At 38.4% G+C, this 24,547-nt stretch overlaps 1 protein-coding gene across 1 annotated transcript; it reads right to left on the reverse strand.

The window, feature by feature from the left end:
• Positions 1-386: 386 nt before the first annotated feature.
• LOC133454688 (cilia- and flagella-associated protein 52-like) lies at positions 387-23,593 on the reverse strand. Its single transcript, XM_061733446.1, has 14 exons — positions 23,536-23,593; positions 21,684-21,883; positions 19,621-19,757; positions 19,405-19,533; positions 17,550-17,649; positions 14,231-14,347; positions 14,043-14,143; positions 11,484-11,651; positions 8,614-8,762; positions 8,316-8,461; positions 7,085-7,236; positions 5,726-5,828; positions 1,508-1,619; positions 387-610 (listed from the first exon to the last, which is right to left on the reverse strand). Exons 1-14 carry the CDS (start codon positions 23,591-23,593, stop codon positions 429-431), a joined length of 1,854 nt encoding a protein of 617 aa, XP_061589430.1. The 3' UTR covers positions 387-428.
• Positions 23,594-24,547: the final 954 nt, after the last annotated feature.

The raw sequence follows: 24,547 nt of genomic DNA on the forward strand, positions 1-24,547 counted from the left end.
TTCGAGGTTTTCACTGCTTCTTTTTGGAACGTAACCCCCGCGAAAACGAGGGATTACTGTATTTATAAATATAAAAAGCTCCTATTTTAAGTTATTTCATTGGCGTTGTCCTTAATTTATCCATCAAATAAATAATAAAGTATTACATATATTATTAAATATATTTTATTAAATATAAATAAAGTATTATATATTGTTTCCTGAGAAGAAACACTTTTAATTGTATATAAATGAAAAGAGTAATATATAATACAAACAGTGTACTTTTTATTGCATTTAAAACAGGAACAGTAACAACATGTGGTCTGGTAGTAGAATCCAAGACTCACTTAACACTTAACGATAAAAACACGTATTAATAACAGTTTTTCATTTAACCCACAGCCGTACACGTGGTACTGTGTGTGGTACAGGTTGGTATTGGTGCACTAGGAGGCGGGCGGGTGGGGGAAGGTCCAGCAGAGCACGGCTCCGCCGCCGTCGGTGCTGACGACTCTGCGGTTGTTGCAGCAGATCCTGGTTCTGGTGATGCTGCTGCCGTGACCGACGCCCACGTGGGTCACTTCTCCCGTCACGTAGTCCCACACCTTCAGCAGCTTGTCCTCACCTCCTGTAAGAAAACAGCACAAATATATTACAAATATTGGGAGGGAGGTTATAATTTAAGGGGAAACCTAAACTTCAAATCTTTATTCGTACGTACAACAAAAATACGTTTTTGTGTATCAGTTTGTGGAATTACACTGTGGAATGGTTTGAATTTGGAGTTAAAAGAATGAACATAAAACAATTTAAGAAGAAATATAAATACATAGTTTATTTGAAGTATAAAGGTAAAGACTGTGTTTAAAGATCAGCAGCTGTGTGTGTTCTGCTATTTGTCATTTTGTCTTTGTATGTTTATATACTTAGATATACGTATTATATTTATATAGTTATATTATATTTATGATAGAGCTTGCATCTTGTATTGTACAAGGTGTTTTTGTAAAAATTATATATATTTTTACAAATTAGTGTATAGTATAAAAAATAAATACAGACATAATTTATGTTTAGTTGTGGAAAGGGGGTGGGATTAAATAAATGTATATTTCCTCCCACTCCTTTTCGAACATGTAACTTGAAATATGTGTTTTGATGTTGGTTTTTTTCTTTATGTGGTGGAATGGCCACCTGTATTTGTTTTTTTAGTATTTTTTTCTTGTTTTTTACATGTTCGAAATAAACTAAACTAAACTATTAGACTGAAAAGTGCAAGAATCTATTCTTAAACTAAAATACAGTCTGGAGCTCCGGCCACGAAAATAAATGAATAAACCAGAATGTGTGAGCAGAACCAGGGATGAAGGAGAGAGAAAAACAAGGACTATCTCTGTCAGGGGCCGGGCAGCGAAGAGAAATGGAAGTTTACTCATTTATCTTTGTTGAGGTGTAATAACGCTGATGTGGAGGAGACGCGGGAGCAGCTGGAGCAGCAGCCGGAGGAGCAGCAGGTGTAACGTACCTGTCACAAAGTGTCGGCCGTCCTGCGTGATGTCCAAGGCGTTGATGGCCCCAGACGGCGAGGCCCTCAGCTCTCTGATGGCAGCGTCGTGGTACACCTCCCAGTACACCACCTGCAGATGACGTCGAACAAAAAAAAACATGAAATAAACTAACGACATCAATGTTTATGGAGACAAAATGAGGAAGCAGAAAAACGCAATGATGAACGTAGCTTCTTTACAACTACGGTAAACAGAAAAACCACATCAGGAAACACGAGGGTCGACCTCTTGTCTGCAGGCTCTTTTAAATCATATGTTTTTTTTTTTGTTTTTTTTTTTAAAGTAACCCTGATCTGATCCTTAGTAATAGACACATGTAACTTTTTACAGAGAAACCATTATTCATTTAACAAAAATGAAGCCAAAAACAAAAGAAACCATGTGGGCAATACTACAGGACTGTCTCAGAAAATTAGAATATTGTGATAAGTTCTTTATTTTCTGTAATGCAATTAAAAAAACAAAAATGTCATGCATTCTGGATTAACTACAAATCAACTGAAATATTGCAAGCCTTTTATTATTTTAATATTGCTGATTATGGCTTACAGTTTAAGATTAAGATTCCCAGAATATTCAAATTTTTTGAGATAGGATATTTGAGTTTTCTTTAGCTGTAAGCCATGATCAGCAATATTAAAATAATAAAAGGCTTGCAATATTTCAGTTGATTTGTAATGAATCCAGAATGTATGACATTTTTGCATTACAGAAAATAAAGGACTTTATCACAATATTCTAATTTTCTGAGACAGTCCTTGGCCGGGTTTCCCAGATCAGTTAAGTAGTTCTTAACAGCGAAAGACTTCTTTCAAACCTTCTTAAGGAGCCTGTGAAAGAAAATCGCGTTTCCCAGAGTCGCTCTTAGCTTAAGTATCTCTTTCATTAAGAAGGAAATGAAAGATGCTGCTGACCCAGTCTTTACAACCATCTTAGTGAACAAAGACTCACAGATCCAGCCGCGTCAGGCAAATCAATATCACACCAAGCAATGAGATATTAAAACAATGCACCCTGCACAAATTTTGATCTATTTTATACTTTAGATTTATATTGTTTAGCATTTATTGGTGACAGCAAAGGGGGAAAAAAAAGAAAAATAAGGAATAACAAGTGTGTTCCTGTATCTGCTTTATGCTTTACGCACAAATAAAACGATCATCATGAATATCATTAATTTGATAATTTGGCTGCTATACAGCATATTCTCGCTGCAAATCAACCGCGTCACCGTGCGCGAAGCAGAACTGTTTTTATGAACGCATTCGTGCGTCAGCACTTCAGTCCCCTGGATGTGCTGTCGGACCGGGCTGTCCAGGCAGCCGGTACACCGATCCTCCTGCCCAAGCGCACCTATGTGATGACAGGGAAGCAGCAGCTGAAGAACGGCCTTTGATGAATCGTTCATTACAGTCTCAAATATAATCAATGGTGTCGGTTTATATTAAAGAATCTTTTTGCCCAGAAGAAAAAAGAGCGAAGACAACGACCCATAACTATTTTCTTCTCTTGAAAAGACCCACTTGCACCGCGGGCTTTAGGATAAAAAGACGCTGCAGAGTCGGGATGCAGCATCAGAAGAGCAGTGGAATACGTGCGTGGCGGGGATGATCTCCGCAATTAGAAGCCCTCTATAATTGTAAAAAGAATTTCACTTATCACAGGTTCTTTTTGGAACATAACCCCTGCGAAAAACCAGGGATTGCTGTAATTCCACGTTGCGATTTGCGAAACTCGCCTTCTCTTGGCTCATGTTTTTGAACGCACACACACGCCCACCCCGTTTCCTCCCGGTTTCTGCGTGTGGGGAAAAAAAAGCCTCACTGTAGCCAGAAATAACGGAGTAACACACCGTTTGGATGAAAAAGGGTCATTGAATTATATTTATCATCTTAATTTTTAATTATAACGCACAGGCAGCAGGGAATTAGTGCGTTAGGCAGCAGTGCTGCATGTGAAAATGCGCTGATAGTGATCGGTGATCGATTTGCCTGGCATCGATTGATTTGGTTTCAGAACCGGACAGCTGCTCCAAAGAGCTTCTGAAAGAGCGAAACTAAAGGACGGTGTTAAGAAGTCATCTGGGAAACACCCGTATCTTAGGGTTGTCTCTTAGTTCAAACCTTCTTTGGAACCTTCTTAAATCCTTAAGAGAGGTTGGATCTGGGAAACCCGGCCCTTGTTTCTTCCATAGGATTTAAGAGGGTAAGTTGCAGCCAGCTGCTGCTAAACATCAGCCCTTGAAGTGATGGAGTGATCAGCGGGAGTGAAGACCTCCAGAAAGACTTATTTAGGGTTTCCTGAGTTAAAGTGATCATGTTTAGACTTGATGTCCGTGTTTGCTGACAAAACCAAACATTTCAACAGAAACACTCGATAATCTTCTACCACTTTTCTACCGACGTGTTCAGGAGGCAAATCTGAGGCCGTCCGTCTGGCAGCTTTAGAACCTGGTCAGAACCGGGTCCAGAAACGGACAATGACTGTGTTTACATGCAGTCAATAACCCTTTTAAAACCCGAATATTAGCAATTACCCGGTTTTGCACGGCCATGTAAACACCAATAACCCCTTTGATTAACCGGAATTTGCTCATATTCCAGTTTTTAAAAACCTGAATATGACCCCTGGGTTACTCCTTTTAAAACCCGAATATTGGGTCATGCAAACGCCTAACGGGATATTCCCATCAAATGGAACATGAATTTGTTTTCTGCACATGCTCTTTTCGCAAGGAATCCTGGTCTTTTGAGTCCAGGACGTACTTCTAAACACGGCGAAACGCAAGACCACGCCACACTTTTGGAGTGAGGAGGAAACTAATCATTTTATAAATTTAATGAAGGATAAGAACATTTTGGCATTTGTAGACGGTAGAAAGTACCGGGATAGCGAGATTTACAAGAAGATGAGCGAAAAGTTGCGTGAAGCAGCATTTGTTTTGAATTTGGATACAGGAAGAAGAAGTGGAAATGACGGGAATTGCTTCATGACGTTCTCCACGCTTCGCTGGTTTGATCCAGATATCCCAAATAATTAATAACCATGTATACGGGGATAACCCTGTTTGCTCACGCATGTAAACGGAATATTCCGAATGTTTCAGTAACCGGAATATTAGCAATAACCCGAATTTTGACTTCATGTAAACGTAGTCAGTGATGAGCAGAGGTCCCCCTCTCCCCCCATGAGAGGAGCCTGGCGTCTTCCATCGTAGCTGCTTGAGGTTTTAGTCCTGCAGCCTGATAACGGGACGAGTCCCGCTTTAACTCCTGGTACCTGTTTTGTTTCCCCCAACTGAAACGTATCTTGAGATGAATTCGACTCTGTAAAATCGTTGTTACTGCTGTTGGTGTTTGAAGCAACCCGGAAGGATTAGACTCCACCTTTGTAGTGAATGAATGTTCTGACTGGAGCCACAAAACCACCGGGAAACAGGATTGCAATCCAATGTTGTGAATGAACGAGTTCAAATGAACGCATTCATTGAACACGTTCATTTCTGTGAGAACGTTGAACTGAACGCAACATATTTACAAATAAAGAACTAGAACGTGAACTTGTTCATTCTGCAGATGACGAACTGTAATTAGAACTGTTCAGATTATGTGAGTTTCAGCTTCACTGTTTAGGTCCAATTATTACAGAATAATCCTTCGCATTTCACCAGCGGCCGGCGCGCACATTTAAAATACTCAACGAGACGACAACTTCACACTACATTACCCACAATGCAGTGCACACACTAGCATAGCAATGGGCACCAGCTCCACGGCAACGGTGGCCCGAGCCCGGTGCAGTCTTTACATGACCAGTGGAGAGGGAGACGTTGCAGACGCAGCGTCAGCATCAGCGAGACGTCAGATGATGATCCGCTTATCATTATCTGCGGGAATTTTACACATCGTCTCCCAAAGAGTCCGATGGTAAAAATCTAACCTTTAATTTTTACATCTCACCTAAAAATATTGAAATGAACTGAATTTGAACTAGTTCAAAGTGAAAATGGTGAACTATGAACGTGAACTGTTCCTTTTTAACTATGTGAACGGAACTCTGAACTAGTTCATGAGAAGTAGGAACTTGCACAACACCGGTGGGCTCTACGTGCTGCACTCATCTTTGTCCACGAGTGTCTCCAAATAAAGGAGAAAAAGAAGAAAAAGGAGACGCACCTTTCTGTTGGTGCCGACGGTGATGATCTGGTGCTCCTCCGGATGGTAGCAGATCGCCTGGACCATCGTGTTGGCAATGATCCTCTGAAGACTTGTGAATCTTCTAAAAGAAAAGATGCAGAAGAGAGAAACACCAAGATTTAAAACTCACACCTGGTAGAAGCAGCTACTTTCTACACGTTTGGAATAATATAAGTCGAAGCAGGAAAATCTCTCGATGTTCTCATTTAGCTTCGCCGTAAAACAAAAGAAAAAACCTCTTGATGAACGTTTTCATCTCCTGACAGAAGCCTGGAGCTTCAGCTTTTCTTTATAAAGATGCAGTGGATCTCCTCTGAGTCGTACAACACAAGATTCACGTGGATGAACAATGATCAGCTGGCATTTACAGCGTTTCATACTATTAGTAATATAAGTACGGAAGAGCATTAGGGCCAGGTAGGAGAAAAAATGATTGAGGGGGGAAGATTTTTTTTTTTATTGTGCACTTCGAGAAAAAAGTCAAAATGTCGAGAATAAAGTCGAAATGTCGAGATTAATGTTGAAATACAATTTCAAGAATAAAGTCGAAATTTCGAGAATAATGTTGAAATACAATTTCGAGAAAAAAGTCAAAATGTCGTGAATAAAGTCCAAATTTCATGAATAAGGTCAAAATTGTACTTCAACATTATTACACAACATTATTTTTTCACAACATTTCAACTTTATTCTCGACATTTTGACTTTTTTCTCAAAGTGCATAATGAAAAAAAAAAAAATATTATTTTTATTTTTCTCCTGCCTGGCCCTAATACTCTTCCGTACTATTAAACCATGAACTTCTGAGGTATTTTCTTTTCTACTGTGCACTAATGAGGTCAATATAATCTCATGGCGGTTGCACGCTCCTGTCCATGTTGCTGTATTGAAGGCGTTACTATATTAAAGGAGCTTGAGGCTCCTTTTAAGAAATGAGACTCTCTAGCGCCACCCTTCACCACGACGGCCGTTGGGGGTACTGCAGCCAACATTGAAGCCGGCACGGGAGAACGGGGAGAAGACGCACATGCAGCGTCATGTGACGTCACATCTGCAGCCCAGCGCGGGAAAATCGGGACCGAATTGCAGCACATTTTGCAGCACACAGCCTGTTCAAGGCAAAGGAGAAATACACTAGAGGGCTCATTCTTTTGGGTTTGGAACGCTTCATCTGACATTATTACTAGAAAACTTAAAATGTATACGGATTTTTTTCATAAATCTTGCCACAATCCAGCCTCAAGCTCCTTTAAGTATAAATGAGTCCTTTTGGATTCACTCTGGTGTGTTCCCCTCAGCGAGGCGGCGGTGTGACGTGACGTGACGTGCGGCACTCACACCAGGTCCCAGATGATGCAGGTGCCGTCCGTGCTGGTGGTGACGCACTCTTTGTCGTCCACTTTCAACTTGAGGCAGGTGACGGCGGCTTTGTGCTGCTTCATGGTCTCCACCAGCCGATGGCCGTGTTGCAGGAGCTCCCAAACCCGCACCTGCAGCGCGACAAACAGACACATTAGCTTCACTGGTCAGACTGGGGTAGGGGGGTCCAAGATGGCGGCGGGGCTCTCAGCGTGTCAGTGTTGTGAGTGACTTTGGGTTTCTGAAGCTACTTAAAATAAAACAAACATATAAACTGAACTGAAATGTACGGAAGAGTATTTTTATTGTGCACTTTGAGAAAAAAGTCGAAATGTTGAGAAAAAAGTCAAAATGTCGAGATTAATGTTGAAATACAATTTCGAGAAAAAAGTCGAAATTTCGAAAAAATAAAGTTGAAATACATTTTGACTTTTTTCTCGACATTTCGACTTTTTTCTCGAAGTGCATAATGAAAAAAAAATCTTCCTCCTCTAAAATATTATTTCTATTTTTCTCCTGACTGCCCCCTAATACTCTTCCGTATAAATGTTATTCAGCACTTTGGAAGGTTCTTTTTTCTCCTCCAGTAAGCAGTTTCTGTCAGGACCTGGTTCAGCGTGGCCCAACATCGGCATTAAAATAACAAACTGAATCTGAAATCCCACAATTCCACCCTAATGAGTATGCAAAAAAACAGTATGTGAGGTTTTTTACTGCGTCCGAAACATTAGTACGTACACAATAGTATGCTCTATCCATACTCATTCTGGAGAAATGTATTAGTGTGGATTGATGGACACTAGCTAAGCAGAAACTTCCCACAATGCAATGCAGCGGTGTTTGGTTGCTGCGCAGATACGTATATGTCATAAGTATAATATTAAGTATAATAATATTATTATATAATATTAATATTATAATATTCGTATATAATAATATTATATAATGTCATCTTGTTTGGGCCAGGAAAAACGGGAAAGAGCGGAGCGTTGCTGCTACTGCTGCTGTGACAGGAGTTGTTACCATGGTAACAACTCCCCCTCCCAACGGCAGGAAGTGCCGTGTGCGCTCGGAATAGTACGTCCGAATTAATGCATACTACTGATATTTACTCAAAAGTATGCCGAACTAAAGTATACTTTTTGAGTATATACTGTTTAGTATGGCATTTGGGACGCAGCTAATGAAATGGTTGCATAAACATACTGACCATTCCCCCCCCGCCTCCACTGACGATCCTCTTGCAGTCCTTGGTCGCAGCGATTGCGGTCACACCTACTTTGTGTGCATCGGTAATGAGGCGCTTCAGCCGTCCAGTTTCAGGTGCAAACAGACGAATCTTGTCATCGCTCCACCCTGGAACAGAGCGAAACCCATCTTAATCTATCAAATATGATTCAATCGTTTTGGAGGGTATGTCTCTCTTCTCCACAGATTACTGCAACAGCTAAGGGAGGGCATTTTTAAAGATGATCTCTCCTTCTGGCGTGTGTCTGCCTGATTCTTACCACTGACGAGGCCCTGGCCATCAATCATGAAGTCCAAGCAGTTGCAGATCGTCTTGGGAACGCTGATGCGGACGATCTCTTTGGGCTTGCCTACCTGCCACAATCTGATGTCTTCCTCAGAGCAGGTAGCAAACAGATCAGATGTTCCACTGGCACATAAATACAAAGAGAGTTGGTGTGGGTTAGTGTGCAAAATGATTCAAATCTAGTTAAGACGGATATAAACATATTTATTACCATAATGAAGATGGATTCAGTACTTTAATTTGGTTTCAGGCAAAAAAAAAACAAAAAAAAAAAAAACCAGTGACAAAGGTCTCCATCTAGAGGGCAGATTAGAGAATTGAGCTGGTGCTTCAGAAACACGACACGGGGGTTCATGAATTCACAAACGTTTGTGCTGTCCATGTACCGTAAACCACACAGATGACGCTACCACTGTGCTTTTAAAATTTAAAAAGATAAAATGCCAAGGAACATCTGGAACAGCTGCTGCTACTGAGTTGGAAAACCAGACGCGTCTGTGGAAATGTGAATCGAAGCAGGAAGCGCCTGACGTGAAAGGTGGTGACGCTGCGTCATGCAAGGTTTTTTTTAATCACCGTTTCACCTTTTACCACAGAAAAAACTGGAGAAAGCAACGAAGGAGGGGCAGCGGTGTCGCACAAGAGTCAGATCCGACGACACGCTCCACTTAAAGCAGCTGTGTACAGGGAAGACTAGGCAGCACAGACGGTGTTTGTTGTGACTTGACTTGATTTGACCCAAACAAACAAGAAAAAACCTACAAGTCACTGAGGCGCTGATTTACCAGTAACAGATGATGCGTCTCCTTGGGCAGCATGTCAGCTGAATGAATGATTGTTCATAAACATCCTCTGTGATGCTCAAAATGGGTATTTATTTCTACACATGATCTCCTTTCTATCCATTGAACTACGTGCACTTATAAAGCTATAACTTGCTATAACGTAATTCTCAGTTATGTGAAATAAGACCTGGAAACAGGCATTGTGGCATAGAATTGTCAAATTGGTTTAATTCACCATACAGATTACTTTTGTAATACTGTATTTGACCCGGCCTTTGTACGTTTTGACCGTATAGAAACTTAATTCTTTTCATTTAAAGAATGAGATGTACCTGCTGTACTCTACTGCCCTTACTTTTTAACAACTTGTGCTTTTTATTAGTTTACCTCTTTTCTTATCATTTTATTTCATTTTATTTGTTATTTACTGTTTAATTGTGTCTTGCCGCTTTTAATGTTGATGTAAAGCACTTTGAATTACCTTGTGTTGAATTGTGCTGTACAAATAAACTTGCCTTGTCTTTCATGAAACCAGTAAAGCTGTAAGACCAAAAACTGCAACAAGTTAAGACGGTCAAAAAACTGTGTGCTCACGGGCAAACAGCACACCTGCCCGGGATTAGCCTCAACTTTCTGAAACCAATTCCCCCAAACTCCATATACCACCTACTGTGCAAAAATGGCACTATAACAATTCACACACAAGTTATTAATGGGAAGCACAACACAATACAAAATTGGCTCTAACAGTGTTGTTAATGTTTGGGCCTGCAGACGCTAAGGCTCTTTGCAGCATCATCTACATGCTGAGTAAATGTAGAAACATCTTGAATCAAACAACACTACACAATCTGTACTGTGCACTCATATTACCATATCTGATCTACTGTGTTGAAATTTGGGGTAATACTTACAAGAGCACCTTACAAAGGATATGCACATTGCAAAAAAGAGCAGTAAGGATAATAAATCATCCTGGGTATCTCCATCACACTAATCCTCTATTCTTTAAATTACAGATTTTGAAATTTATTGGCTTTATGGCTGTTCTAATTTATGGAAAATTAGAACAGCCGTAATAATGTTCAAAGCAATAAATAATGCACTGCCTAAAAACATTCAAAAAATTATTCAAGATAAAGAAGGAAAATATCATCTAAGAGGAAAACTACATTTTAAACAACCTTGTATACGTACTGATCTTAAAATCATGTGCATGTCAGTCTGTGGGGGAACTTTGTGGAATGATCTTGATGAAGAAATCAAACGAAGCACTAACTCTTTACAGTTGAAAAACACATACAAGAAAACAATTCTTGACAAATATAAAAATAAGGACCTCTAAAGAACTCAATTTACCTTCTGTATGTATTTTTTTTATTATTATTCTGTTCCTTAGGTGATTAATCATATATGATACAAATGTAACTGCCTGCATTCATGGATCATCAAAGAAGTGACTGGGAAATTACATTTTTGAGTTTAGGATATTGTAGGAAGCTAGTTTAATTATGCCTTGATCTTTGTTTATTAATTGTTTGTGTTGTATTTATTTATTTTTTGTTATTATTTTGTCCTTTCTTCCTTTTCTTATTTTATTTAAATTTTTATATTTTCTATAGCATATGATATGATATTGTGAGGAAAGGACAGGACTAAATAAGCATTCTGCTTCCTCCCGTTCCCTCTCCAACACATTATTTTACTGTTGTTCTTTATTTCTGGATGAGACTGTTAAATAGTTTTTGTCTTTTTTTAAATATTTTGACGCTTTTAATTTGATGGCGATTTGTTGTTGTTCGAGATAAAGCCAACAATAAACAATCTTCTCCTTAAAAACTTCTGTCTCTGTGGCTTTCAGGGCAAAGTGACACTTGAACACAAAGACGGAGTTTCATTTCTCTGGATGTCGGATAATTCAGGGAGCAACATCGTATGTCTCTTGCCAAATTAAAAAAAAAGTAAAACAAAAGAGTATCTGCTTCTTTGACAGGAAACACAAACAAACAGCAGCAGATGGTAGATGTGCCATCATGACTGGGGGCAGCGTCCCACTTACAAGGGGAAGACTACGTCCTTGACGGCGTTGGTGTGGCTGGTGGACGCCAGTTCTGCTTGGAAGCTCTCGTAGTCGAAGCGATACACCTGAGCGGCCTCCGTGCCAACGAAGATATGCTGATCATTTCCTCCAGTGATGGAGGTCACGCCGCCTTCCAGCTGGACTTTTCTAAAGTGGAGAGACAAATGCAAAGAGGGAAACACTGTGAAACAAATAATTACTCATTAGCTCATTAGATTTGGCTGCTTTTCTGCAAGTATTTGTCATGAAATGTGAACGATGACAGCAGAAAGAGTCACAGCAGAGATCAGCGGTTTCTCGTCCCGCTGATGCAGATAAAGTAAGTGAACTCATGGAGTTAGTGGTACCGTATTTTCTGGACTATGTCGCGTTTTTTTTTTCATAGTTTGGCTGGGGGTGCGACTTATGTGTGAAATTATTAACACATTATTACCGGTTTATCATCTCACATGTTATTTTCACACTAAACCACAAGAGGGCGAACTGCAACTGACGATGAGTCTGACGTAAGCGACGTAGAAGAGGAAGCGCTGCATCTTCTACATCTGGAGTTAGCAGAGTTGTTTAAAAGTGACACCAAGGATGAAGATTTCATTGGATTTTAGTTATCTGGAGAGACACGGATAGTTTGGTAAACTTCTTAGCATGTTATTTATGCTATAGTTATCTGAATAACTCTTAATATGTTATGTTAACATACCAGGCACGTTCTCAGTTGTGTCATGTAACGTAAGCAAACCGTACAATTATCCAGCCTGTTGTTGCTTCTATTCTATTTTTATTTTAAATTGTCTTTCAAGATTACATGTTTGTTCTCGGTGTTGGATTTTATAAAATAAATTTCCCCTCAAAATGCGACTTAAACTCCAGTGCGACTTATATATGTTTTTTCCCTTCCTTATTATGCATTTTATGGCTGGTGCGACTTGTACTCCGGAGCGACGTATAGTCGGGAAAATACGATAAGTGCTTTCAGCATATCTGGATCAGAGCTAGACAACATTCAGGAGCTATTTTGACCATTTGCAGGATGTCTGGTGTGAACGGCTCTCTTGACGTCGTTCCGCAGCATCTCTGTGAGGTTGAGACCTGGATTCTGACTCGGACACTCCAAAAGGTACATTTTCTTTTCTGAAGCATATCTGTGGTGGATTTACTTCCACGTTTAGGGTGATTGTCCTGCTGCAGTGATAATCCTACCTCTATTGGACAGAGAGCCTGACATTATCTTGGAGGAGATAAACCTGGGAATTCTTTTTCCTCGACGAAGACTAGCGATCCAGGCCTAGATGATGACGACTATTCCTCCCAAACAATTCAAGCCTTTAACTGTTCCTCGTGGGGTCTTCTCTCCCTCAGTGAGGATCCTGTATCGTCCCGTTAAGAGTCATTATAGAGGGAATGCGCATGACGTCACAGATGCGACTTCACAGCGGGTTACGCCCACTGAGTGGCAGAAAGACTGACTGGCAGAAAGACTGAGTGGCAGCGTAAACTTTCAGTTTGAGCAACTGGAAAACATCTAAAATGGGAAAGAGCATTTGGGCGATCGACTGTACTCATAGATTTAGCAAGAAATCAGAGTGATCGTTTTACATACTGCACAAAAATAAGCTTAAGAGAGACAAATGGATCGCTGCAATTCGCAGAAACAACTGGATTCCAGGCACTGAAACGTGGATTTGCGGTTCCCATTTTGTATCAGGTAATGTTGGATTTTTGGGTAGCTAACGTTAAACGGTCAAATCATAAAGTTCGGTGTCCTCATCACTTTAATTTCACCAACAAATCCTGCTTTGAAGTTGGACCAAGCGTCAAGACTTTTGTATGCCTTCAAGCTTTGCTTCATGTATTTCTCCGGTGTAGAAAATTAAGTACATATAAATATCAGGAAACTGGATTTGTGGCCAAATATTAATGTCCATGGACCACTGGTTCTTGGGGTAACTGTACGGGTCACTGTCAAGTCCAACTGCCTTTAATTTAAGCCGATAATCAGCTGTTATCCCGTCTTCTCCACTAGTTGCAGCTGTTTTTGCCACTCAATGCGAGTAAGGGGGCTGGTCCAATGGGAAAGTGACATTAATGCATTCCCTCTATAGTTGGACGGCAGAGTCTTGTTATGGACAGTCTGTCCAATTGTTGCCCCAACAATTAAAAGAATCCTTCTCCTTCGACCGATCAACTACTCCTGATCATTTGTCTTCAGAGGTCTTTTTCTGAAGCATGGTTCACTTTAAATGTTTGTCTTTTACTGCAGGGATGCACACACCTGAGTCTAATTAGCATTTGTTGAAGGGGTTCGTTCACTGGTTCACAGAACTTCGAATGTTCCCTCTCGGTGTTCATAAGGACATGAGGAATTTGCTTCATAAAATATTACAATTGTTAAGCGTTATCTCCTTAAGCCAACAGTTTTTGTCCTTTATTGTGACCAAAGATGAAATTCAGATCACGTTTTATGACAAGTTCATGCAGAAAAAACTACCGAAAACCCAAAGGTTGGGGTTGGGGTGATACAGATGACGCAAGACTCACTTCAGAGGTTCGAACTTGTCTGTGGAACACAAAGTGAGGTTGCCGGATCCACAGCCCACCAGCAGCTCTCCGGAGCTCAGCACCTTGAGAGCGCTGACTCCCTGCACAGGAAAAGACAGACGCAATGATTTTAATCATGTGCCCAAAAGAGCTAAACTGAATATATGAGTGTTTAAATAGTGTTTTACATGGCTGTATTTCGCTCTGTCCGGACCGTAGTTTTTCATACGTCCCGTCTTCATCTGGATTTTCATTATGTCTCCACTGGTGGTGCCACAGAAAAAATGGCCATCATCCGCTGAGATCTGTGCAAAAATAAACAATTTAAGACGAGCACCTCACCTCAGCACATGAATCTGATATTTCTTTGAAAGAATCACTGTCTCTGTCAAGACGAATATACTGTAGTTGTACAACCCTAAATGCCTAACACAAAAACAATAAAGATTTCTTGCATCAATGCCGGAGTAAAGAGTAGGTGTAGTCCAGGAGTTCTGAGACAGTATGAGTAGGACATTCACTGAATATCAACACGTAAGAGGAACATCTGTTGTTATTGTGACAGTAGTTGAGCAGGAAACGAGGCAGAGAGAGAGAAGACATGCAGCAAAGGGCCAGAGGTTGGGCCGGTTTTGGGGGTTATACCTGCATATTTTGGGCTGGATTTTAAAATTCTTAACAAACAGGACGCAGAGAGTCATGAGTTAAAGGAGCATGAGGCTCCTTTTAAGAAATGAGACTCTCTAGCGCCACCCTTCACCACGACGGCCGTCGGGGGTACTGCAGCCAACAGCAAAGCCAGCACGGGAGAACGGGGAGAACGGGCATGCAGCGTCATGTGACGTCACATCCGCAGGACAGCGCGGGAAATTCCAGCCCGGAATTGCAGCACATCTGACATTATTACTAGAAAACTTAAAACGTTTACGTTTTATCATAAATCCTGCCTCAATCCTGCCTCATGCTCCTTTAATGGGTTTTTATCTGACAAAATGCGTTCTCTCACCATTGTTATTCATCTTATACGCTAATATGTGTCGGAGCACTTTTAACAAGCAATGAGTCTGTGATTGTTAGCCTGCTGCAGGGAAATGAAAATGACCACGGCCCTGTTGTTGACAACTTTGTCAAGAGGTGTGAAGACTCATACTTACAGCTCAATCTAACAAAGACCAAAGACATGGCAATTGATTTACGGAAGAATGCCAAAACACCTGAACCTGTTAAGATTAAGGGACAAGTGATTGAACAGGTGCAGTCCTGTAAATATCTGGGGACAATCATTGACCCTATCCCTAAAATGTAAAGAGAACTGCAAAGCTGTGAGCAGGAAGGGACACCAGCAGCGAAGTTTTCCCGTTTCCACATTGATAGGACCATGATGACACTTTTTTGTCACGCTTTAATTGAATCTGTTTTAACTTTTTCACTAGCATCATGGTTTGGAAACCTGCCCCCTAAAAGAAATGAGCTCATTTAACCAGATCATTAAACGGTCAGGTCGGCTGATTGGGGAAACACAGCTGGGCCTGGAGTCGCTGTATGCGAAGCAGCTTCTCTCCAGCTCCATCTCAACGATGCCTCCCATCCCTTAGCGAGTGAGTTCCAGCTACTGCCATCAGAACGAAGATTCATAGTCCCCAGAACTAGGACCACACGCTACAGGAACAGCTTGTCCCTGCTGCTGTCTCTCTTTTAAACAAATCATAACACATTAGGTCTATCCTGCTTTTAACTTATTTATTTATATTTATTAGAAACCCTGACCTTGGTTTTACCTCTATTTATACCACGGTCTGTGTGAATACTCGACTCTGATTGGCTGGCAGGTGTACATTAAAAGTGAAAACCTACACCTAGAAAACAAGTCAAATTGCCTGATATCTTTAATATCATTGCGCTGGATCAGCTGCCAGGTGGTAACCACGGCAACGGAGATTCAGAGAAGAGCCGGCTACCGCAGGACGGTAAAGAGTAGAAGTCCGGCAAATCTTAATATAGGACTGTCTCAGAAAATTAAAATATTGTGATAAAGTTCTTTATTTTCTGTAATGCAATTAAAAAAACAAAAATGTCATACATTCTGAATTCATTACAAATCAACTGAAATATTGCAAGCCTTTTATTATTTTAATATTGCTGATTATGGTTTACAGTTTAAGATTAAGAAAATATTCAAATTTTTTGAGATAGGATATTTGAGTTTTCTTAAGCTGTAAGCCATGATCAGCAATATTAAAATAATAAAAGGCTTGCAATATTTCAGTTGATTTGTAATGAATCCAGAATGTATGACATTTTTGTTTTTGTAATTGCATTACAGAAAATCACAATATTCTAATTTTCTGAGACAGTATTTGTCTTGTGTCAAATTAATGACTGTAAAGATTGTGTGTGAGATGCCTTCTCCCATCTACTGCGAAACAAATCTAGCTGGGTACTAATGAAGTCAACTTGAACTTCTACATTTCTAAAGAGCTCACATGGCCAGCTAAGGCCACAGCTAAGGATGGTCAAGAAATCCAACCTTTTGTGCAGAGCTGCTGTTCTGTCGGGGGGGGTTCAAATGTGCAGCATCACAGCGAGGCAGACAGACTGCACACAGAAGCTGAAAGGAAAAGTATCCAGATCCCTAGTGACCGCACTTAATGATGGCCTCATAACACACTACCGACGTGAAACCAGCATCACTCTGAGGGACGACACTCACCCCTCTCATCACCTCGTCTCATTTTTGCCATCTGGCAGGTGCTGCAGGACATTTACTCCCTGCACCTCCTAAATCAGGCCCATTTTACCCTATTTTCGCAACAGTGGTAGCAGCAGTCGCAATTATCTGTCCAAAACTAAAGATGTTCTTCGAAGTGACATTTTCTATTACTCTCTCTTTAATTGAAGACTCACAGAACAAGATCAAGAAAGTTACGGAGAAACAGAGCGAGAACTCTGAGACTTGTGCTCATATTTGCTATCCACCTGTTTTTAATTATTGCTTTTTCCTGCAATTATCCTGTTCTGGCAGGTCTTTTTTTTTTTTTGCTCTCCTCTGCCTTTCAGTCTCTTTCTTACGGAAGAGTATTAGGGCCAGGCAGGAGAAAAATAAAAAATAACATTTTAGAGGCCGAAGATTTTTTTTGTCATTATGCACTTTGAGAAAAAAGTCGAAATGTTGAGAAAAAAGTCGAAATGTCGAGATTAATGTTGAAATACAATTTCGAGAAAAAAGTCGAAATGTCGAGAAAAAAGTCAAAATTACGTGAATAAAGTTGAAATGTTGAGGAAAAAAGGCGAAATTTCGACTTTATTCTTGAAATTGTATTTCAACATTAATCTCGACAAATTTTGACTTTTTTCTCGACATTTCGAAGTGCACAATAAAAAAAAACCTTCCCCTCTCAAATATTTGTTCTCCTGCATGGCCCTAATATTCCGTACTTCCTTCCGGTCCTACTCCTGCATCCTCCTGACACATTAGGGCAATGCTGTGTTCTGGATTCAGATTCATACCTCTATACATTTCACAATCCTCGTCAATTTCCCTGCATAGCACTCTGTGGGGCTGATCTTTCTGTTGGCCAGATCCAGTTCCCAGACTCGTAACACGCCACTGCTCAGGAATGAACAATGGAATTAACATACTAACAGATAATAACTGGTATAATTAATGAAGATATAAAGGCACGTTAATTGAGGAGGCAATTCTGTACATGAGGAGTCATTTCAAAAGCAGATCATGCTAAAGTTAGTGGCTCCTCCTGAATCTGTTGATTTTTAGATTTCTTTGGGGTATAAAAACATTTTAAAAAAGTATTAAGGACATATTACCTCAGATGAACAAAATCATTTTTCACCGTGCCATCATTTATTTGACAAAGATCAAGTTAAAAAAAGTGTGGTGTGGGCAGTACTGTGCCCGGGTCCCGCTCTGTGACACCACGGATACGACTGCGGGGCCACGTGTCTGGACGTTGATGTAAAGGGATTCTTTTAAGTTATACAGATTTCAAAAAAATATATTATTTTAGTTGTTCTCATATAGAATTCAACAAAATATGTAGAGTTATTCCTCTACCATTGAGTCACCTAATTCAGAACCTTTTGGTGTATAATACAGCTTTCAAATGAATTACCAAATCTATGAATCGAAGGATGTACTCTGACTGATAAAAAGTGTGGTAACAAGTTTATTTGTAATGTTTTTAAATCCAGATTGTTGCATGATTTTTGCAGAAGGATAATTCGACAGGATTCTTGCATGGTAAATATAAACACATTAAACAAATTTATTAAATGGCCTATTTTGCCTAAAGTTAAAGAAGCACATTTTAAAATTATGAATGAGGTCTATCCTGTGGCATAATCTTAAAAAAAGATGTAAATTTGAGGTAGATCAATGTTTCTTCTGCAAAAAGGATGAAGAAATGGATCATTTGTTTTATGAATGTCCTTTGTCTCATTGTTTCTGGACAGACATACACAATTGGATATCTCTTAAAATTAATAATGTTCCACCTTTTGAATTAAGCCATATTATTTTATTCATGGATGATTTGGAATTATTCTAATAATTTAATAATATAATAATAATATAATATATTTAATAATTAATTTAATTAATATTTATTTTATTAATATAATTTTGTTACTGGTAAGTACCATATTCATTGTGCCAAATGGAGAAATTGTAAACCCTCCTTCTGGGGTTTTATTAATGATTTTAAGATTTTTTTCACATGTCTCAAAAGAGTAGAAAACAAAAATGCAAGTAAAATAAGTCTAGACATTGCTCGTTATTAGTTATTCTAATTTAATAACTCTTTTCCTTTTCTATGCTCCATTATGTGAATTTAAATGCTTAATTTATTTTGTTATTCATATCCACCTTTTAATTCTTAGAGCGCCTTGTTGTTTTTTTTGTATTCCTTACAAGAATCCTAATTTTTCATTTTTATTTTCCTTTCTTTTCATATTGCATTTAAATTGATATTTGTCCATTATCCTCTTTGAGAGTTTGTATATTTTCAATAAAGTTTTGTTCAGATCCGGACAAGAATGCCAGAAAATCTGCCTCAGGATGGATGATGGGGGGGGTACTTGGTATTTCCCACACTAGTTAGTATGCTTTCAGTTTGTTAAATTAATAATGCCACAGTGAAAAAAGTCATTTTGTTGTGTTGTTTGTCCAATGTTGTATTTGCCTTATAGTAAGACCATTAAGATAACATAATTTACATTTTGTTAAATAAAAAAGAATTAAAGGAGGGGATACTAACTTTTCTGTCTTTTGCAAACTTCTGACACTTAAACAGCATTGATTACGTGAAATGTGGGCCCACACTTGTGTGCAGAACAGTCAACTCACCTCCCGCCAGACACAAATATATTGTCGTTGGTGTTGGAGTAGCGGACGGTGAGACATTGACCTGCACTTCTGGCTGATGCTAGACCTCCACAAACGGCCTCCTTGGTCTCCATGTCCCAGACAACTAGACTGATCACACACAGCAAACATCACACACGTCACTCCCAGGTGTCCTGGTCACATGACGGGAGCCCGGCATCTACACCCGCTGCTTACCTGCCGTCATCAATACCCCCGAGAGACACGAGGTACTTTTCGTTGGGAGAGAAGTCCAGGGCCTGCACTAGGCCCTTGTGGAGCGTCAGGTAGGCGTAGACTGTCCTCTCAGCATAGTTCCAGATAATTATTGGGGCCTGGGAACAAAAAAGGTGCACATTTAAAACCAGAGGTGGGTAGTAACGAGTTACATTTACTCCGTTACATTTACTTGAGTAAGTTTTGGGAAATGTTGTACTTTTAGGAGTAGTTTTGAATCACTATACTTTTACTTTTACTTGAGTAGATTTGTGAAGAAGAAACTGTTACTCTTACTCCGCTACATTAGGCTACGTTGAGCTGAACTTTTCTTTTATCCCTTTTATCCGCGTACGCGTCAATCTCATGACATCACTGAGTGATTCTTTGGGAAAAATGTTTGTTTTTGCATGTTTTGTCACATTTACACAGACTCAAACACACACAGAGTTTCTATGAGTTCATGGGCTTGTTCTAGTTCTGCCTGGTTAAAAAAGAAAAGTACAAAGGCTTGAAATTCTGTGCTACTTGTGCTTTATTTAATTTTTTTATCCTGTTATTATTTAATTTATTTTATTATGTATTAAAGTACTTGAATTTACTTTAAGGTTATTTTAATTTAAGCTATTTTTTTATTAATTTTAATTAATTGTATTATTTTATTGATTTAATTTCCCTGAAGATAATTATTTTGTAGTTTTGTCTGTTTGAATGGTTGTGTTAAAAAATAAATCAGATGTTACTCAACAGTTACTCAGTACTTGAGTAGTTTTTTCACCAAGTACTTTTTTACTTTTACTCAAGTAATTATTTGGATGACGACTTTTTACTTCTACTTGAGTCATATTATTCTGAAGTAACAGTACTTTTACTTGAGTACAATTTTTGGCTAATCTACCCAGCTCTGTTTAAAACTGTTTTTATTTTCTCTCCATGTCTAACAATAAAATTGAGGTCCTTTTTCTCCTTTAGGTCTGCTGGGATTCTCCCTTTTTAACCTTAACGTCTTCTTCCTGGACAGTATGGTGGCATCTTGAGCTGCACTCAGGGATGAACCACATTTCACCTGATTTCTTGTGCTTTTCCCATGATGTCACGCAATAAAACCTTTTGTTTGAAGGTGTGCTTTCAGATATAGCCACAGACGAACCTCCAATTAACTCAGTTAGTCTGTCAGAAGCTTCCAATGCCGAAACAAGACATCGAAAGCGTTTAAGGCCACAGTCAGTTTAGTCCATGTAGACCTTTGACTTTGAATAATAACAAAAATATTTAAAAATTCTCTCTCTCCTCTCTCTCTATACATACATACATACATACATACATACATACATACATACATACATACATACATACATACATACATACATACATACATACATACATACATACATACATACATACATACATACATACATACATACATACATACATACATACATACATACATACATACATACATACATACATACATACATACATACATACATACATACATACATACATACATACATACATACATACATACATACATACATACATACATACATACATACATACATACATACATACATACTGTCTCAGAAAATTAGAATATTGTGATAAAGTTCTTTATTTTCTGTGATGCAATTAAAAAAACAAAACTGTCATACATTCTGGATTCATTACAAATCAACTGAAATGTTGCAAGCCTTTTATTATTTTAATATTGCTGATTATGGCTTACAATTTAAGATTAAGATTCCCAGAATATTCTAATTTTTTGAGATAGGATATTTGAGTTTTCTTAAGCTGTAAACCATGATCAGCAATATTAAAATAATAAAAGGCTTGCAATATTTCAGTTGATTTGTAATGCATCCAGAATGTATGACATTTTTGTTTTTGTAATTGCATTTTACAAATCCTCAGCCATTTGTATATACTCATTTGTTCTGCAAAAAAAATTAAAACAAAACAAAGTGCGGAATATTTCAAGAGAAAACAAATAAATGAGGGACTAGATAAAGGTAGCAAATACATATCTCTGGTGTATAAATACGTACTTTACTGCCCATGGAGGTAGTTTGTCCAGAGGCAATGTATGCCCCACTTCTGGACACTGCAATGCAGGAGATGTTGCCTGTGTGTCCGCGCAGGAACCACTGCTTTCCATCCCTGATGTTCTCCAGGATCAGCGTGGATCCCAGAGGAGAGATGATGTGCTCCTGGTCTGGATGCAGCTTCAGGCCGGAGGGCACATGTCCTGGGGAAAGAAACCATCAAAACAAATACATACAAGTATAAGATATTGGATGATCAGCTGATTAATTTTGAATGCCATGAACACATGGAAAACTAATTATTATCCAGCAATTCCCTTTAATACAAAATAAAAAAAATGAACTGAATAAAATAATTATCTTTCTTAAACAGAAACCTGTCCTGCTTAACTTAAAATGGTATAAATTAAAATAAAACAATAGAAAGAAAGCAGAACCTCTATTCTGTAATAGTGCACATTTCTAGTGCAATAACAAAAGTGTAAACAGAAAGTCTGTAGAAAACTTGTAAACATATTTGTGTCTCAAAGGCCATGAATGTAGACTACAGTTAAACAGAAAAAAACTACTGTGAGAGTCAAATTTTTTGACTCTCACAGTAATACGGGACAAAGTGCGTCCCTTTTCAGCTCAATACGGGACGCGGACTTTAATTTATAAATACGGGACGATTCCGTTTTTCAGGATACGGTTGGAGATATAGTACTGGAGTTGAGGGGGGTTGAGGGGGGGTGGCATCCCCCCTGAAATAAAAATGGTCCAAATCATCCCCCCTGTAAAACTGCCATCCCCCCTTTCCATCCCTTATGTCATTTCATCAATGAATGTGGTTTTACTGCTATTTCAACATTTAGAGTCATCACCAGAAAAATAACACAAGAAAAATAACTTATTTGACAATTTTCACCTGTTTCAAGTAAATTTTCACTTGAAATAAGTAGAAAAATCTGCCAGTGGGACAAGATTTATCTTCTCATTACAAGCAAAAAAATCTTGTTCCACTGGCAGATTTTTCTACTTATTTCAAGTGAAAATCTACTTGAATCAGGTGAAAATTGTTTTTTCCAGTGATGAGTCTTGTTTTAAGTGTAATGAGATTTTTTTTTACTAAAATGAGACATTTTAACTAGAAATAAGACAAATATTCTCGTTAAGGTTTTGAGTTTTTGCAGTGATCCATTTTACTTATCCTGTGAAGGACAGAGTCATATTGATAAGTTCAGAAAACTGTTTTTTATTGTTGTGTTTTGATGTATTTGATGTAAGCCCAGTGGATATTTAAAGCTTACAGAAGGCTGCATTTAACTGCTGCTATGTCATTCCTGCAGTATTTCTGCAGGTGTTTTGGTCAGTGCTATTATTTGTAATATATTATATTATTTGTAATCAGCACAAATTATCTGTCCCCATATGATAAAATCCACCATCCCCCCTGATCTTTTTGTACAACTCGAAAAAAAAAATATATATATAGTACGTAGTCTAACTTGTAACATGCAGATCAACAGTTGGAAGTTGGAGTTTTATTTTAAACATTTTCTGGTATTTTGTTTTGTTTTAATTTTTTTTGCAGATCAAATAAGTATATACAAATGGCTGAGGATTTGTAAAATGTCACAATATATATGTATATATTATATATTTTATATATATATATATATATATATATATATATATATATATATATATATATATATAGTACGTAGTCTAACTTGTAACATGCAGATCAACAGTTGGAAGTTGGAGTTTTATTTTAAACATTTTCTGGTAAGTATACAATGTTAAATGCATTTTGCATCATCAATAATCCATTTTCTGTATGTAAATGTACCGTAAATGTACCGTTAAAACCTACCGTTAAAGCCAATAATAGCCTCCAACTGCAACCTATTCTCCTGTTTTTCAGCAGCCATCGCCTGAGAAAACAAAATGGGTTCAAATGTCAAAAACGGGGATACTTTGGTCATAAATATGTTAAGTTTTTGGTCAATAAAAGTAAGTTTTTTTTACTTTTTGTCGTCAACTTGTCCGTTTCTCGCCGAGGTCTTGTACTGTCCGTTTGCTCTGAAACCAACGGTTGCCTAGCAACCGCCGACTCTCCGGTTGATCGTTCCTGCGCTGCTGCGTTCACGTGCTGTCGGAAACTTCCCAACCTTAAAAAGGAGCGAACGTTAAACACGTTTCTTAAGAAAAGGGGGGGGGGGGGGGGGGGGGGAAGAAGAGGGAAATCAGTTATGGATATTAGCTCACTTTCTACACCTCAGTGGATATTTATGGTACTTGTATGTTGATTTTCTTCTTTCTTGCCTTTTTGAAATATTTTAATATCGGAAAAACAGGCTAAGATGCTTTGTTATAAATTCAACTGCTTGAAACAACAGCTCCAAAACGAATTCAATTATTAATTAGAACACATATGAAAGTAATTGAAAAACTCAATTTAAGAGAAAAATATTTAGAAGAAAAATGCGTCATGAATTCAATCAATAGCAGCTGGACACAAAGCAGCAGCAGTGAAATGCTGCTTTAACGAAGATGCTTTAGGAACCTAAACGTATCATTATGTATTAGTAAATCAAATATTTTGAGAATAACAAATTATCAATACATGATTGTATTAATCATGTATTAACATATACCATATAACATATAATAACATATGTGAGTATCTGTGTAGAACTTACAACGATAAAGTTTAGCATTAAACTAATATTAATTACTTTCTGCATTACTTTATATGTATATATGTATGTTTTTTTTCATAAATTGCTAAGACTCAGAAAATGATAGATAGATGGATGGATGGATGGATAGATAGATAGATTTATTTATTTATTTTGTGTACATTCATTGAAAACTGATTCATT

The sequence above is a fragment of the Cololabis saira genome, chromosome 1, assembly GCF_033807715.1.
Source record: "Cololabis saira isolate AMF1-May2022 chromosome 1, fColSai1.1, whole genome shotgun sequence".
NCBI lineage: Eukaryota > Metazoa > Chordata > Actinopteri > Beloniformes > Belonidae > Cololabis > Cololabis saira.

What these genes read in the sequence shown, in the direction of transcription:
- LOC133454688 (XM_061733446.1), bottom strand. Translation starts at nt 23,593, where the DNA reads ATGGCTGCTGAAAAACAGGAGAATAGGTTGCAGTTGGAGGCTATTATT. An exon ending in GACAAGTTCGAACCTCTGAA is followed by an intron (nt 11,652 to 14,042) that starts GTGAGTCTTGCG and finishes TCTCCACTTTAG; the next exon opens with AAAAGTCCAGCTGGAAGGCG. An exon ending in GTGGAGGCGGGGGGGGAATG is followed by an intron (nt 7,237 to 8,315) that starts GTCAGTATGTTT and finishes GTCGCGCTGCAG; the next exon opens with GTGCGGGTTTGGGAGCTCCT.